The sequence below is a fragment of the Nannospalax galili genome, unplaced genomic scaffold, assembly GCF_000622305.1.
Source record: "Nannospalax galili isolate Female #2095 unplaced genomic scaffold, S.galili_v1.0 scaffold851, whole genome shotgun sequence".
In the NCBI taxonomy this organism is placed as follows: domain Eukaryota; kingdom Metazoa; phylum Chordata; class Mammalia; order Rodentia; family Spalacidae; genus Nannospalax; species Nannospalax galili.
Genome location: NW_008330578.1, coordinates 766,830 through 785,020, shown reverse-complemented (window position 1 = coordinate 785,020; position 18,191 = coordinate 766,830). Strand labels below are relative to the sequence as shown.

Here is an 18,191-nt window from a genome sequence, read left to right as displayed (position 1 = left end):
GTCTCAGTCATGCCTCTAGCCTCTATTTCTCTCTCACAAGCATACCTCAAATCTTTTCCTGAAAAACTTTTAAGTTTGAGTATTTGCCTGTTTGTACTCAAGTGTACCCATGTGTGTAATGCCCATGGAGGCCAGAAGAGGGCATCATATTCCTGGGAACTGCAATCAGAGATGGTTGTTAGCTGACATGTGGATGCTGGGTACTCTGCTGAGCAACCAGTGCTCTTAACCACTGAGCCATCTCTCCAGCCCCAAATACCTCAAACCTTAGTAAGTAATATAGACACCTTTCTCTTCTCTAATTACTTTCCATCATGCTCCTCCTGGCTCCTGTCTGGGCCAGTCTCCTTATGCCACTTTAGTAATATCCACCACACAGAAGTTGCAGCCATGAAAGCACTAAAGCACTATGCACAAGGCCAGACTTTTTTTTTTCTTTAAGTTTTGCTTATTTCATGAGTGTTTTGCCTGTGTGTACCATGTGTGTGCATGGAACTGGAGTTTTGGGTAGTTGTGAGCCACCATGTGGGTGCTAGGAACTGAACCCAGGTACTCTGGAAGAGCAGTGGGTACTCTTAACCATTGAGCAATCTCTCCAGCCCTAAGGCCAGACTTGTAAACAACAGCCAAATAGAGAACTGGCTGTGCATCCCTTACTACCAGAACACCACCCCATAGACAACGATGTGCTCTTCACTGTTCACCTCTTCAACTAGATGTTGGTACTTTGAGAAAGTTACTTTTGATTCACAATCTTAATTCCACCCCTACTCTTTCCAGGCAGAGTCTTATGTATCCTGAAACTCACCAAGCATGACTTTGAACTTCTGATTCTCCTTGCCTCCACCTCCTGAATACTGGGATTACAGGTGTGCACAACCACTTTGGTTTTCTGATTCAAGATTTATGAAAACACTCCTTGTCAATAAGTTTTATTATTTTTTAATTTGTTATTATGTACGTGTGTATATGATGTATGTGTAAAGGAGCAGAGGACAACACTGTGGAGTCAATTCTACGTGGGCTACAGGGATCAAACTCGGATCCTCAGACTTGCATGGAAAGTGTTCTCCCTGCTGAACCATCTCACCAGCTCCACTTGTCGATAAGCTTGCTGATGTCTGTGTCTTTGGTCTTGATGCATTTTAAAGACATTCCTTGGGCTGGTATACTCATTCTCATGTGACTGAAGACTGGCCCATAAGTCAACAGTTTTGTTTTGTTTTTTAATTTTTTAATTTGTTGTGCCTGCATGTATGTAAGTACACCAATGTAATGCTTGCAGAGCTCAAAAGAGCACATCGGATTACCCTAGAACTGGCGTTATGGAAGGTTGTTAGCTGCCATGTGGGTTCTGGTAATTGAACCTCGATCCTCTGCAAGAGCAGTCAATGCTCTTAATCACTGAGCCATCTCTCCAGCCCCCCGTAAGTCAACAGTTTTATACCATTCTACCAGAAGGGTTCTCCTGAGTAGCAAGGCCAGCAGCTCACTTTTCCAGCAAGGGTAGTCAAATCTAGAGTTGTTTAAAACACAGTAACTGCTGAACTGCTTTGACACCTGACCCTAGAGTTGAACCTAACCTATTCATAGCAGCCAAAGAGCAGGCAAGACTTTCCCTTTGGTTGAAACAGGATCCAAGGGGAAAGAGATCTGGGTCTATCAGGGGTTCCCTTCTATCAGCTACTCACCAATTCCTCTGACTAAAGGCAGGGATGCTGGTCAGGCTCTGGTCACTGGCAGGGTAATACTGCGCATACGATGGGCGGGTATAGGGTACCGATGTGCGCTTGTCTTCCTCGTAGCTTTTCTTTGCTGCTTTCTTCTCAGCCTTGGTCAGCTTGTGATCCTTTCGGTTGAGGAGCAATGACTCATGCTCAAAAGGCTCCTGGAGACATGAGCAATATTGGTTTAATTATCAGTCTTTGTGCAAATGTAAGTGATCTACAATGAGCCTTACTTTGGAACCAAGAAAGGGCTGGTTGTTTCCAGCACTGTCAAAGAGCCTGCTCATAGGCAAATCAACAGGTTCTGTCAAGAATATAGTGTATGAGCTGATGAGATGGCTCAGCTGGTAAAGGCACTTGCTGTGCAAGTCCTGCGACCTGAATTTAATTCCTGGAATACATGTAAAGGTAGAAGGAGAGAACCCACTCTACAAAGTTGTACATATGTATACACACACATGCATACAATAAAAACTTAAAAGGGCTGGAGAACGGTTAGGATTACATGTGGCTCTTGCAGAGGATCTAAGTTCCGTTCCCAGCACCCATACTGGGCAACTCACAAACACTTGTAACTCCAGCTCCAGGGGTTCTGATACCTCTGGGCTCCACAGGCACCTGCACTCACACACACACACACGCACGCGTGCGCATACATACCAAATAAATAAACCGTAAAACTAAATAAATAAAAATAATTTTTTATGTTATTTATTTTTATTTATGTAGATGAGTCTCTTATCTACAGGTATGGAAATGCACCCATGTTATGCAATGCCCACGGAGGCCAGAAGAAGGCGTCAGATCTCCTGTAACTGGAGTTGCAGGTGTTTGTGAGCCACCATGTGGGTGCTGGGAACTGAACCCAGGTGCTCTGCAATAGCAGCTAGTGCTCTTAACCACTGAGCCATTTCTCTAGCTCCAAAATAATTTTTTTTAAAAAAAAACTACAGTTCATAGCTCTATTCTAGTACCAGCTTTTAATGCCTAAACTTGTGTTCCCCATCAAAAGGACAGAGGAGTTCAGAGAATTAGCAAACTACATTCAGAACTTTCCCCTCCTTCTGCTAGAGAAACTCAGTCATCAATTATTCCACATGGCTGACTAAGCTCTGCATTCCAAGGACTAGAGTAGGGCGTGGATGTAGGTAAGGTGAGGGAGGGGGTCAGCAAAAGAATCACTTGAGTTCAAGTTGTGTGCAAGAACTATTATTTCAAAAGAAGGAAGCAATGTGGCAAAGAAGCCTCCAGGGACTGAGTCTGCCATGCCAGGGACTTCATGTTTATCAGGGTCTTCTTACCTTGGTGATGAGGTGAGGGTACTTCAGACAGGCAAGTTGCAGGACTGACTCCTTTATCCCCTTTATATCCAAAGATGTTTGGGGAGCTGGCTCCTTCTCTACAAAGTGCAGCAGGTTTTCTACTTCCTTCCGGGTGAAGTTCAGCATTGGATTTAAATCATCTACTACCCGATCTAGAAGGAAAAAGGTAAGAACAAAATCAGCACATGTCAAAGAAAGCTGAAAACACAACTACAAAAGTCAGTAGAGAGAAAGGAAGTTGAGTGGCTTCACTGCCACTAATAATGTCTTCCCACATACAAAAGTCAAAAGACAGGTCTAGAGCCCTGGAAAAATGGAAACATCATAGAAGAGAAAACTATTGGCTCTCATCATTAAACCTACCTTCCACAATTTGAGGTCAATTCCCTTTTAAGGAACGATCTGAATTAGGATGAGATGGGAGAACTGCTGGCTTTCAATGATTCAAAGCTTACCGTTTCCCACAGTCCAATTCTCCCCTCACACCTTGATACAATAAGGATAGCAGCTGGTATAAAAGTGCCTCTGGAAAAGCCTGGAAAATGGCCCACCTGACATGCCCTGCTTGGAAATCTGCCGGTCATAGATCTTCTTCTCAAGAGTATAGTCAGCCACAAGGCGATAGATGTGACAGGGCTTTTTCTGACCGTAACGGTATACCCGGCATACTGCCTGGGCATCATGGCAAGGATTCCAGGAAGCATCAAATACCACCACGCGATTGGCACCAATCAGATTCACACCCAAGCAGCCGGCCCTTGAAAACACGAGCCAACAATAACAGAGTCCTTAGTCTTAACGATGGTTTTCAAGTTAGCTTTGCCCTTTGTGACTCCTACCCCAGCATTATTCTTTGTCTTAAGCACAATAAACTCTAGAATTTTTCTGCCCTTCTGATAAATACTATATTCTCAAGCATTGAAAAACATGTCCTAAAGTCCAACATGGATGTGCCTTATAACATCCCTTTGTAACAAAGCCCCTGCATCCTAGCTCTAGTGACATCCCTTAGTGAGTAGAAACATCTGTCTATAAATGTTTCCAGTGTTTTTACTCTAATAGTTTACTAAGGAGAATGAAAGACTCATACCCAACTGGGCATATAATCCCAATAAATGAGAGGTAAAGGCAGGAGGAGCAGGAGTTAAAGGTCAGCCTCAGGTATAAATGAGTTGAAGGTCAGCATGGACTACATGAGACCCTATCTCAAAGAAAAAAATAATTCATACCCTGCTGAATACATTCTGTTGGCAGAAGGCAGAGTAACTTTTAAGGTACTTGGCATGAGATAACACAGTTACACTACACTTTTATTTTTTGTTTTGGTTTGTTGTTTTGTTTTGCTTTGGTCTGTTCTGCAACAAGGACTAACTGATAGGAGTCAGGCTGGCCTTGAACTGAAAATCCTCCTGCCTCCAAAGTGCTAAGACTAGGTACTTTTCACATTGTCTAAACCTCAGAACACTTCTGAGAGAAAAGCTAATTATGACAATTGTTAATGAAGATCTCAAAGAACTTTATGACACTATGATAACTGCCCTCCATTAATACAACTTTCTTTTGGGTCCCCACTCTGACCTCAAAAACAAGTTATAAACCTGAACAGCTCTCTTCTCAGATTTGGATAAGCCTTTGAGGTACCTACCCAGGTAGCCAATTTCATGAACAGCCCTTTCTTTGATCTTCCCTCACAGACTCCACTCACCTTGTGGAAAGAAGGAACAGCCAGGTGGTGAGGTTGCTGGGATCATTGAACTGATTAATGAGCCGCTCCCTCTCAAAGGCAGGGGTGCTACCATCTAGCCCTAGGAAGGAAGAAACCCCCCCCAAAAAAAGTGGATAGATGAGGGCATGGAAACGCATAAAAGTCATTGAGCAAATGTGTTTTGTTTTTTTTTTTAATTTTATTTTTAAGTATGTGTATGGAGTGAGGTATTGGATCCTCCTGGAACCAGAGCTACAAAGGGTCATAAACCACCCAATGTGGGTGCTGAGATCTGAACTCAGGTCCTCTGCAACACAGTATGCATTTTTTTTTTTTTGAGACAGGGTCTCCCTGGAACTCACTATGTAGACCAGGCTGGCCTTGAACTCACAGATGTGTACCACCATACCCGGTGGTATGCATTCTTAAATGCTGACCTTGGTCTCCAGCCTTGCAAATGTGTTTTAAAAACCAAGCAGACAAATAGAAACCTACCCAGATCCCACCCACTGGGCATACCATGGTTGTAGGCCCTGATATCAATACTGAAAGTATGCTCAAGTGACTCTCACATGCAACATAGATTATAAAATACATTTCCCCCCTTTAGTGAATTCTAAGGCTAATGTTCTTAAACTTGAGAGTGCATAAGACTCACTTAGGGAGCTTAGAAAATACTGGCTCAAGGTAACCTCTCTGCTTTAGCCATGGGACTCCTAGTGAGTGCAGGAACACTAAGGATTTTGTGTTTTAATATAGACAATGTTCTATCAGACCTCTTCCTTCAGAAGTTTTGCTATATTTTAAACAGAGTGTCACTATGTAGTCCAAGCTGGCTTTGAATTCACAATCATTCCATCTCAGCCTCTCAAGTGCTGGGTTTATAGGCATGTGCCACCAGGCCAGCAAGACACCTGCATTTGAAAAGGCTCCCGATGCTAAGAACTCACTATAAAGAAACATGAAAGAAAGACCTGAAGCAATGACAAGGGGCACATGTATGAAAAGAATGAGTTCAGCCAAGTGTGGTGGCACAGGCCTTTAACCCCAGTACTAGGGAGGCAGAGGCAGGTAGATCTCTGTGAGTTCAAGGCCAGCCTGGTCTACAAAGTGGGTTCCAGGCCATCTGGGGCTACAGGGGGGCCCTTTCTCAAAAAAAAAAAAAAAAAAGAAAAGAAAAGAACGAGTTCAAAAGGGGGAGAAACCATCACCCTCAGGTATGAAGCAACATAAAGAAGGAGCTGCATTTGTCAAGTTCAGTAACAGACAAAACAAGGGGTATGAAATGCCAGATGGAAAATTGATTTGCTACTGTTGTAGAAAATAGCCAATTAATTGCCTGTAGTATTAGGGCTCTCAATCAGGACCCCAGCCTACTTTCCAGAGTTTTTCATTTCAAAGCACAGCCCCTCACTGTCTCATTGGGTAAGCTTATAGAAAACATAAGCTCTCAGCCTCCATTTTCTAAATCCTTTCTTTAGGCCGATGGCTCTCAAAGTTAATTTTTCTACTTTCCTACTCTCCAGGGACCATCTGAAAATGTCCAGAGACATTTTTAGTTGCCAAAATTGAAGATGTTTCTGATATCTAATTGGAAGAAAGCACAGATACTACTAAATATCCTGCAATACATAGGACAGAACCCTGCAACCAAAATCTGATCCAAATTTTAACAGAGCAACTCAATATTTCTCAACTTTGACCTTTTTTTCTTCTTTCTTTTTTGGTGCCAGTTGGCCTGGAACTTGCTAATGGAGACCAGGCTGGCCTCTGTCTCACAGAGATCTGCCTGCCTAGGATTAAAGGTGTGCACCACAAAGCCCAGTTCTCAATTTTTTCTTTTTGTTACCATTCACCTAAGGAACCTTTTAAAAAAATTTTTTCTCAATCACATTATATCTTCCATGAAATAGTAATACTACAAATATAATGTATACATGGTTATGTACTATATGTGTGAATTACATCTGAAAAAAAAATTTCTTTCCCCCACGCACCTCTCCCCAAATTTCTCATCCCCTTAGGGGCATTAGCTCTCCCCCACAGAGAAAGCATGCTCTAGGCTTATGTGCACTCTGCCTGGATGACCATTAGGCCATAGTAGTTCTGAACATTCAAATTCCCATCTTTCCCAGAGGCTTATCACAGTGATTCTGCCCTCCTTAGAACCTAACTTCAAGGCCTTACACAGTGCTACTGTTGGGCCTTGAGTTAGTGTACCTCAAATGAAGATAAGGCTAGTGCCTTCTACTTCTCTACACTCACCTTATCTCTACTAAGCCCCTAGACACTCAGTAATAGTGACTCCTTTTTTTTTTTTTTTTTTAAGATTTATTTTTATCTTTGTGTGTATGTATGTGTCTCTGGGTGTGTATGCCACATGTGTGTGGGTGTCCATGGCAGTCAGAAGAGTACATCAGATACCCTGGAGCTGGAGTTACAAGCAGTTGTGAGCTACCTAGTATGGGTGCTGGGAACTGAACTCAGGTCCACTGGAAGAGCAACAAGAGCAGCACTGAGCCATCTCTCCAGCCCTAGTAGTGATTCTTACACAACACATGGCTCACAGTATCTCTCTACTTCTTGGCTAATCACATATTCTATGCACTTGATGAATAGTGGAGTGGGAGAAGAGAAGCCTTTAAGCATATCTTCCCAAGACTTTAGGAACAAAGAAGCAATAAACTCACGGAAGTAGCTGACATTTCGCACCCACTTCTGTGCTCCTTGTCCCTCAGCACCAGGCAGGCAGGGCACTTCTCGTTTCCCTAGGAATTCCTCGATGAGAGCCAAGGTGGAAAGGCTCTGGCTGAAAGGGAAAAAGGTAATTCAGGTCCAAACCCCAAGAAACCTTGTTCCCACATTCATATACAATCATCTAACTGGGTGCTCCCACAACCTACTCTCCATAAGATGGAGCCCCTTCTTCTCCCCAAGAACAACCAAGAATGTTCTTAGCTCATAATAGGAGCAGGGTTATCCATATACTTATTTCCACAAACTCACTGGAAAAAAAACCAAAAAACAAAACTCTCTCCATTCCTTACTTTCTCCATTGAACATTCTGAGTTTTAACCTAGAACTTAAACAGTACTCAACATTAAAATCCAACACTAGATGGATATACGTGCAGTCTGATTGTGGGCCACAGGCAATCTTAAGGATCTTACTATGGAGAATCACTTAGCTGCTTTCAAAACATGTGGAGTAGCTGGGTGTGGTGGCACAAGCCTTTAGTCCCAGCACTCCCGGGAGGCAGAGGCAGGCGGATCTCTGTGAGTTCAAGGCCAGCCTGGTCTACAATAGTGAGTTCCAGAGCAGCTGGGGCTACAGGGAGACCCTGTCTCCCAATTGACATTAAAAAAAAAAAAAAAAAAAAAAAAAAAATGCGGAGTATCAGGCTCTTCAAAAATGATACTTAAATCAGGGGGACCCTAAGCTGTTCACAAGTTAGAACACTACCAACTGTCCTCCTAAAGTGTGTCACATGTGGAAGCCTCTGAGGCTCCCAAGCCAGGATCCTTGGGGCAAATCTGGTCAGAAGCAATTCACTTCTGTCTGTCTCCTTGAACAGCCAGGCCTTGATGAGACTCAAAGCTACAACCAAGAACATAACTCTGGAATAAATCACATTACTTACTTGGCCTTATATACAAAACTTAAGAAAAAAGGTTAGGGTCAGCAAAAGCTTACTATAAAGGACCAAATAGCAACCCTTTTATATTTTGTGGATCAAATATAATCTTTATTGCATATCAGCAAGTAGAGGTAGAAGGATTAGGAGTTCAAGACCAGCCTAGCAACATGAGCCCCTGTCTCAAGAAACCTAAAGGGGGTGGAGAGAGGGCTCAGTGGTTAAGAGCACTGGCTGCTCTTGCAGAGGACCTGGGTTCAGATCCCAGCATCCACATAGTAGCTAATAGCCATCCATAACTCCAGTTCCAAGGGATCCAACCAACACCCTCTTCTGACACCAAGGGCATTGTATAACAAGGGTGCACTTATATATGTAGGCAATAGACTTATACACATAAAATTAAAATAACAAAATAATTTTTAAAAAAGAAACCTCAAGAGACCAGCAAGATGGCTCAGCAGGGTAAAGGCACTAACCACCAAGCCTGATAACCTGAATTCACTCTCTGAGACCCAAGAGGCACGCGCACACACACACACACACACACACACACACACACACACACACACACACATGCACGCATGCACATACTATACCACACCAAGAAATAAATGTAATTTAAAAATTTTTCAAAGAAACCAAGAGGGGTTGTGGATATAACTCAATGGGTACTAGAGTATTTGCCTAGAATGCCTGAGGTCATAGGTTCAACTCCCAGCATCACAAATTAAAATAAACAAGCCAGGTGTGGTAGCACACACCTTTAATCCCAGCACTCAGGAGGAAGAGGCAGGCAGACCTCTGGGAAATCAAGGCCAGCCTTGTCTACATACAAGTTCCAGGCCAGGTAGGGCTACTAGGGAAACCTTATCTCAAAAAAACAAAAAGGTAAAAAAAAAATTTAAAAATAAGCAAATAAATACATGTGAAAAGAAGGCTGAGCTCTCAAGTAGAACTAAAAAAGGCTATAGGCCAGGCTTAGTTTTCAGTCTGAAGGACTAGACTATGATCTCTAGTGCCAGCATAGGGTTCTAAATCATTTTATGTGGAGAAATCACATTGGGCAAAACAATGAAACTGGGCTGGGAGTTGGGATGAAAGACGGGCCTCATTATAAATGCTTGGTTGCAGAGGACTGGAGCATAAAAGGTGCTGATACGAAGGGAGATGGTCTCACTCTGTGGAGGCTATGTTAATCCTTTCTATAAACACCCAGCCTCAACTGAGAATTTTTCTTCCTACCTAAACACAAGAATCTTGTCCCCAAGCTTCACACTTTCCTCAATCAGGTGGAAAAGAAGTACCATCTTGGGAGAGTTTTCCAAGACTCCAGTCTGGTAATTAGTTAGAAGATCCTTGGCCTGAAAGAGAAAAATAAGGCAGCTTAGAGAAGATCCAAGGTTGGATAACTAGAAATAAAATCCTCTGCCTTCCAAGGCAGTGGCCCACTGGCTACCTTTGTAATTCTCTGCATAGGCCTTGGCAGTGCAGTGTACTATGTACTACGTACCCCTGCCCCAGGGTAGGTTATGCATCATTTCTTCTCAGTAGTAGTTTATGGCTACTGAAGGTTCTGCTTGACTCACCCATTCATACGTGACAATGTTATTGCCTCTCTCCTGGAAAGGGTTGAAGCCAACTCCCTGCAGGAACTTGCTATTGGTTGCCTCTCCCATTGAGGAAGCCAAGGTGCTGTCTTCTCCTTTGACTTTTGTTCCCTGTGGTGGACACCGGGCACTGGTCCCTGCTGAGCCAAGCTCTTCCACATCTAGGTCCTGCTCATTGGCCAGGTTTTCCTTCTGAAGGGCTTCATACAGCACATCAGGGTGATTCCAAATCTAAAGTTAAAGAGACAAGGAATACAGGACAGAGAGCATTCCAATGGTGTCTCAAATAGTATGAGAACATGGTCAAACATACTCCTGTGACAGCACACACTGCATACCCAAATTAACATACTCCCAAATCCTGCACATTCAAATCCAACTTCACTGAGAGCTCTGATGACCATGACACATGAATGGGAAATGCCAATGTGTCTGGTACATAATCAAAAAGGCTTTGTCAAAAGCTAGGTGTTGGCTCATGCCTTTAATCCCAGCACTCAGGAGGCAGAGGCAGGTGCATCTCTGAGAGTTTGAGGTCAGCCTGGTCTACATAGTGAGTTCCAGATCAATTGGGGCTACAAGGAAACCCTGCCTCAAAAAGACAGAAAAAAAAAGAGGCTGTGTCAAATAGGATTAAGCGTGTTTTGTTTTCAATGTGTGGCTATATTCAACTACAACACAAAAAATAATCCCTCCCTATGGACAAACTGTATCTGACTTAGAGATGACCAATCATGTCATTTCGAAGACTATTCCTAGGAGGAGTTGAGAATTCCGGAAAGAAGAGACAGAAGAAGGAAGGATGTCATAACCGGAAGCACAAGACCACTTTTGCCTTAGTTTCCTAGCTCTAATCTAAGACAGTGGCTACAAAAGAAGGGTTTTGAAAGCCATGGGTGGTATTGTATACTTGTAATCCACACAGTTGGGAAGCTGAGGCAGGATGACTGCCAAGAGTTTGAGGCCAGTCTGGGCTGCATATCAAGTACCAGGGCAATCAGGACAACATGGCAAAACCCTGTTTCAAAAGATGCAATCTTTTTTTTGAAATCTTATCTATTGCTAAGTGTGATAGCACACACCTGTAATCCCCACATTCAGAAGGCTGAGACAGGAGAATCTGAGCTCCAAGCCAGTCTAGACTGTATAGTAAGATGCAAATGAAGGAATGAATGATAAGTGAGTGAGTGAATGAATGAATGAATGAATGAATGAGGAAACTCCACCTGACTCCACACATACAATTTCAGCGGACTTACTGAAGCAGTAGTGAATCAAACAATATTTAACAGGTCTGCTAAGAATATAACCTGAGACACTAAATCAAAGAATAAGTCTCTCAATAATAGGGATGAGAGATCTCAAATAGAGATCAGATGGAGGAACTTTTCAAAATGTCTTTTTATTTGCTTTTTAGAGGCAGGGTCTCCCTATGTAGCTTATGGTATCACTATCCCATTACCTCAGGTCTAGCTTCAGCTCTGTATTTCTCAAAGACTGATTATACTACTGGTAAAAACAAAACAAAACAAAAAAAACCCTCCATCTTACAATATCCCTCCATCATCCTTTTCCAAGGGAAAAAAAGTCAGTGAGAAAGAGTGATTTCCCAAGTTTGGTAGAACAATTAGTGCGACAGCTGTGCTTCTAACAGAGGCACCAGTTATACAATACGAGTGCCACCCCAAGAAGTTATATGGCATACAATCAGCGTATCTTGCTTTGGAGTTCATAAGGAGCACTCTAGCACTATGAACTGACAAAGCCCTTTCTTCTTCCTTCACCAAGGACTCCTATTAAGAGTAATTCCGTATATGCATGCTTAGCCCCTATGTATCTTCCCTGAGGCCCTAACATACCTTGCAGCATACACAGAAAGCCTTCAGAGGGTTCAGCCCCAACCAGCCACTGCTGCCACAGTCCCGGAAACGGTCCATGAATTGTGTGTACAAATCTCGCTGAATCTGAGAGAGCCGCACCAGGATCACATTCTCTTCCTTGGCAGGGAGGTGAATCTTCAACACAGTGTGGCCTCTCCTATAGAGGCAAAGAGACGAGAAGTGACCTGCAGGCTGAGTGGCCAGGCACTGTAGCCAGGAGGGGATAGCACAGGATAAAAATAAGGCCTTGCACTCCTGCCATACTTCCCTCTTGAAATCTCAATAAGCAACCCATCTTTCTGCTAGAGCAGGGTGGTTCAGCACCATGAAGAAACTCGTCTTAAGAATGAAAAATAAGCAAGGAGGCAAAGTGATCCACCCCAAGTCACAACTAACTGGGTAACTAAGACCAGAGGAACTCTAGATTCTTGCCCCAATTCAGGGCTGCCTCTCTGTGCTTTCTCCATATATATCATCCTAATGGGAAAATGAAGGACTGCTTTAGGCTAACCTAAGTGTCATCAACTGGGATGCTGAAACTGGTAAAGCAATATCCTAAAACCAAATCTATTTTTTACCAAAGTGAACAGAATGTTGGCTCACTCTTGCTTCTTAGCAACTTTAAAGGTAATTCTGAGGGAAGTGCTTATAAGCCAAATTTTCAGAGAACAGAAACAGCAGACATGCACTACCTGCTATTTACACAAAGGAGTTTTACTGCTGTTCCACTAGGAAGGGCCCTCCAGTGGTAACATTCTCCCTTCATAGTAGCCTTGGCAAGCCTACTGCCCCTCTGAGGATTCAAAACACAAGGCCCCGAGCCTGGCTCACCTCTGCACAAAGCCTTCCAGAAGGCTGTGCAGAACATGGCTCCGGTAGCGCATAAGGCGGACATCTTGAGGTGTGCTGTCGATACACTGCCCATTCAGGATAGGACGTTCAAACATGTTGCTGAACTCCTGCCGAGTGCCAAGAAAATCTGGGCGCACAAAGTCCACCATGCACCAGTACTCGATGAGGTTGTTCTGTAGGGGGTACCCAGTCAGTACTACCCGCCGACGAGAACGTATGTTCTTCAGGGCCTGTGAGGTGCTGGCCTGGCAATTTTTGATGCGGTGTCCCTCGTCACAGATCACCACATCAGGGCCAGGGCGGCATAAGGCCTTCTCAAACTCTAAGGAGGGAAGAGGATCCGGAGTCAGAGGGTGAGAGGGCCTGCTCTTAGTCAATAATATGAGAAGTAAGGGAGCACCCTGGAAGAGACAGAAGAAATGAAGGAAGCAGGAAAGCAAGAGTCAGCCCCCATTGGTGAAAGGGGACTAGCCATGCAAGTTCCTGCGTTTCTGGTGTGACGTTAACCTGGTCACTGACTCTTGCATTAAGTTTTTGGGGTTTTTTGTTGTTGTTGTTATTGTTGTTTTGGGGGGTTTTTTTGGTGTTTTTTTTTTTTTTTTTTTTTTTGGTCTTTCTTGAGACAGGGTCTCCCAGTAGCCCCAGCTGGCCTGGAACTCACTATGTAGACCAGGCTGGCCTTGACCTCATAGAGATTCGCCTGCCTCTGCCTCCCGAGTGCTGGGATTTAAGGTGTGCACCACTTTAATGCTTAATTTTAATGTTTATTTAGAAGAACCCCATAAACATAGTTTTAAACTTTGTATTCCATAAAGTCTCCTCCATTATTCCCTCTCAACACCCAGCTTTGTTGTTGTTTTAAGGCAGGTTCTCACTTTGTGTCCCTGGCTGGCCCAGAATTCCCTGTGTAGACTCATATGACCTCCAACTTACAGAAACTGACCTGTCTCTGCTTTCTGAGTGCTGGGATTAAAGGCATGTACCCCCATGCCCAGCTACTTCTTCAAGCTAAAAGTGACTCACAATCCCAGGACTTAAATCAACTGGGGAACACAGAGAAGGACCGCCAACCTGTGAACCTAGGATTAAAAATATATCTGGATGAAACCTGTGGGAATAATCTAGGCACTTCAATGGGTTCTCAGAATTGCCAGTGTTTGCACTCCTTTTGAAGGCTGGCTGACAGGAGCTAAAGGACAAGATCTTCCCACAGTTATTCACCAGTCATTGCTAAATAGGATATTCATCCCAGCTGTACCACAGAAGCAAACCTAGAACAGACATAATTTCAGAGAATAAAGATATGTATGAAATGAATACCCTTGAAACCTTTAAAAACTCTCTTATCTCCAGGCATGGTGGTGCACACCTTTAATCCCAGCACTCAGGAGGCAGATACATGGACATCTGTGATTTCAAGACCATCCTGGTCTACATAGTGAATTTCAAGCCAGCTAGGGCTATGTAGTGAAACCCTGTCTTAAAAAACATAAAATCCTTTCTTCTCTAAATGAACAAAGAAAAGGCTCCTTAAAAGAAAGAACTGTGAGCAGCAACTGAGCTCAATTTTTTTATAGTCAAAAATAGTACTACTCTTCTGTTTTTATGAGGTTTTTGTTTGTTTTTATCTTAATTTGTTTTTCTTTTTTATTGAATTTTTAAAATTTCATATAATACAGTTTGATGGCATTTAGATCCCCTCACCTATCCATACCTTCCCCCATTTTTAAAATGTTATTTATCTACTTCATTTATATTTTACATGTATAAGTGTTTTCCCTACATGTATACCCACATCATGTAATGCCTTTGGAAGGCAGAAGAGGGCATCAGATTTCCTGGAACTGGAGTTACTGATGGTTGTTAGCTGCCACGTGGGTGATGGGAACCAAACCCAGCTCTGCAAGAGCAGCCAATGCTCTTAAACTACTGAGCCATCTCTCTAGACCCTTTGTTTTTACTTTTGAGACAGTCTCTCACTATGTAGTCCCAGTTGGTCTGGGCCTCTCCACATAGACCAGGCTGACCTTGACCTCACAGACACCTGCCTACTCTGCCTTTCAGTGCTGGGATTAAAGATGTGCACCACCACACCCAGCCCTTATATGAATAATTTACAGTTTATATTTTCTCACTACTTTATGAGAACATAGCTCTAAGAAGTGGTAATGACGCTGGGTGTGGTGGTACATGCCTTTAATCCCAGCACTCAGGAGGCAGAGGCAGGTGGATCTCTGTGAGTTCGAGGCCAGCCTGGTCTACATAGTGAGGTCCAAAGCCCTGGGTTCAATCCCCAGAATAGTAAAAAAAAAAAAAAAAAAAAAAAAAAAAAAAAGAAGTGGTAATGGCAGTAGTTACTTCTTCAACTGTTCTGTGAGACAAACAGACACAACAACAGGGGAATTTGCTCTGAGCCCATGTGTGGCCTGCAGAAAAAGCATCACTTTGTGAAAGACTGGAGGTTCTCCCACCCACCTTGGGGATCAAGGATTTTTAGTTCATGATAATAATTCACATCAACATTCCACTTCATATCTGACTAGGTACTATTAGCAATGTTCCCTTTGAAATACCCAAAGTTATTTCCAAGATAGATTACCCACCTCTCCGAAACTCCTGCTGTCGATCTTCCTCATCCAGATCAATGATAACTGGATGACAACGTTTCCTGGTTTTCTTCGGTCTACCTGTAGCAAATGATTTCTTCAAAGTGAGGAGTCTATACATTTCATACCCCATCAGCAGCACCCCACCCTCTGACACCCAATCAGCCATCACTTTAGCACGAGATGCCATCGTCCTGCAAGAGTGAACAGAGAAAATTGTATGAGATAGACTATTATTCTATAAAGTTGGAGGTCAGGTTGGGGGTCAGGGATCAGGGGTCAGGTCAGGTTGGGTCTAGTGTGGTTTTTTTTGTTTTATTTTTTTATTTTATGTGTATGTGTGTATTGCCTGCATGTAGGTAAGTACACCTATGCCATGCAATACCTGCAGAGGACAAAAGAGACTGTCAGATCCCCTGGAACTGGAGTTATGACAGTCGTTAGCTGCCATGTGGGTGCTGGGATTCAAACCTGGGTCGTCTGCAAGAATAGTCAGTGTTCTTAACTGCTGAGCCATCTCTCCAGCCCCTGGTTTGGTTTTTTAAGGTAAACAGGCTGGAGAAATGGCTCAGCAGGTAAGAGCACTGGTTGTTCTTACAGGCAACCCAGGTTTGATTCCCAGCATCCACATGGTGGCTAACAACCAACCATAATTCCAGTTCCAGGGGATCCAACGTCCTCTTCTGACCTCCATGGGCATTTCATGACATTATATACAAGAAGGCAATACAATCATACCCATAAAATAAATTTTTCTTTTTCTTTTTTTCCTTTTTTTGTCTTTTTGAGACAGGGTCTCCCTGTAGCCCCAGCTGTCCTGGAACTCACTATGTAGACCAGGCTGGCCTCAAACTCACAAAGATCTGCCTGCCTCTGCCTCCCAAGTGCTGGGACTACAGGCGTGTGCCACCATGCCTGGCTATAAATAAATTATAAATTTTTTAAAAATATCTTAAAAAATAATTTAAAAAATAAATGTAAACAAAGTATTATTACTTCTGCTGCTAATCAGGAAGAATCCTTTATAATCAAAGCTGTATTCATTTATATTCAGAACTCCTTATTGCCAAAGATTTCCCATGGCAGCAAGCCCAAGGACTTTCCTAGCATCCCAGAGAAAATAGTTTATGCTGAGGGTGGACTGGATCGTGGACAATGAATGCTTAAACAGCAAGAATCAGTAATTCAATGAAAGAAGGCAAAAGAAAATGTTAAGCCCTTGCATGCATACTCATGATTATAATCCAACATTTTAGAGAGCATTTCAAGTCATTCCCATGGCAAACACAAGTCATAGGAAGAAGAGCAACATTCTGCATTTCACCTTACCAGGCTCCAGTAATAATAATCAAAGAAAAAGAAAGTACAAGGTCAAAGGCAGCAGAGTTAACAAAAGACCCTAGGTAGCCACTCCATGCAAACACTGGAGCCCTCACAGTGTTTCACTAACTACATGTAGACTAATAATCCTGAAATCCAAGAAAGCAGAGCAGGTGATCAACCACTTGTCTGGTATTCAGAATCTCCTCATTCTGCTGTGTATGGCCAAATCACAAAGAGCAGCCTCTGTGGAAAATTGTACCTTTTAAACTGTCTATGCCAATGAGGTAAAAAGAAAGCATGGACAGCTGGCTTGCACCAAGAAGTAGCTTTAGATTTTTCAAATCAAATTGACTTTACAAAATGGACATATAAGTACTTTTATTTAAATTTAAAACAAAAGCAAAGTTTGCACTTTTCAAAGTTACAGAAGTTGTACCATTAAGTCAATATAGGAGCTAGCTAAAGGACAAGGTCTTCCTGAAGTTATTCACTAGTCACTGCAAAGTGGTGAATTTATCCCATCTCTACCAAAGAAGCAAACCTAGAACAGACATAATCTCCCAGAATGAAAAGACATATAAAATGAATGGCCTCTAAGCCCTTAGAAAAACCTTCTTCTCACTAAGCATAATGCTGCATACTTTTAATCCCAGCACTTAGAAGGAAGAGGCAGGTAGATCTATGTGGTACCAAAACCAGCCTGGTCTACATTGTGCGTTCTAGGCCAGTGAGGGCTACATAGTGAGACTCTATCCAAAAAAAAAAAGTCAACTATAAATCAATACTTGAAAGTGAAGTTCCATGTATTTTGTTGAATTTTACTATAGTATACCTTAGAAAACATGATAGTCTGTAGATTTTTCATGACATAAAAGCATTCTAAAGCCAAACAAAGAAACTTCTAAAGCTATATAACTCTGACTACTGAAAGGTTGAGGGGGAGGGGTGAAGTAGCAGGAACAGAGAAATAGAAAAATCAAGAAACCAAAAAGAATCTGGGAAGACAGGAAAACAGGATACAGACTTGAATAGACTGAACTCACATCTAGATCCCAGAGAAAAGTCTAAAAAGAATGAGAGTGAAGAAAGGGCAGGTCACCTACTTGTGCTCATCATTCAAGATGTGGACTTTAAAGAACCGAGGTTGGACTTCTTCAGGCTTGTTGTCAGCTGGAAGGGCCTCAGGAGCTGGGAGCCACATGTTGAACTCTGCCAACCAATTCTGAAGAGTATTAACCTGTGACAAAGCCCAAAGAGTTGGGTTTTTTTTTTCTTTTCTTTTGAAGCACTTTTATTTACATTGTGTGTACTTATACGGAGGTCAGTCCTCTTCTTCCACCATGTAACTCCTAGGGATCAAACTCAAGTTGTCAGGCCTCTATAGCAGGCACTTTTACCTACTGAACCATCTCACCAGCCCTCTAAATAGAGTTTTAATGAAAAAGCACAGATCTGAGCTCATCAAGCTTTTTAGCAGCCAGTAAAGACATTAACTCAGAGCTCTTCAGAGGAGTGACTTAAGTGGAACCTTC

General features: G+C 42.7%; 1 protein-coding gene across 6 annotated transcripts in view; it reads right to left on the bottom strand.

The window, feature by feature from the left end:
* The window catches only part of Rad54l2 (RAD54 like 2), a 126,338-nt gene that overhangs the window by 8,466 nt on the left and 99,681 nt on the right, over positions 1 to 18,191 (bottom strand). For all 6 annotated transcript variants that reach the window (XR_003846532.1, XM_008849614.3, XM_029554368.1 and 3 more), the window contains exons 8-18: positions 17,763 to 17,896; positions 15,334 to 15,530; positions 12,710 to 13,052; positions 11,858 to 12,035; positions 9,978 to 10,229; positions 9,634 to 9,752; positions 7,445 to 7,563; positions 4,755 to 4,854; positions 3,601 to 3,806; positions 3,029 to 3,201; positions 1,692 to 1,888 (exon numbers count right to left, since the gene is read on the bottom strand). Coding sequence is in view for 5 of the 6 variants with exons in the window: in XM_008849614.3 (XP_008847836.1) it covers positions 1,692 to 1,888; positions 3,029 to 3,201; positions 3,601 to 3,806; positions 4,755 to 4,854; positions 7,445 to 7,563; positions 9,634 to 9,752; positions 9,978 to 10,229; positions 11,858 to 12,035; positions 12,710 to 13,052; positions 15,334 to 15,530; positions 17,763 to 17,896 (2,018 nt within the window). In the remaining variant the exon portion in view is untranslated. The remainder of the gene's footprint in view (positions 1 to 1,691; positions 1,889 to 3,028; positions 3,202 to 3,600; positions 3,807 to 4,754; positions 4,855 to 7,444; positions 7,564 to 9,633; positions 9,753 to 9,977; positions 10,230 to 11,857; positions 12,036 to 12,709; positions 13,053 to 15,333; positions 15,531 to 17,762; positions 17,897 to 18,191) is intronic.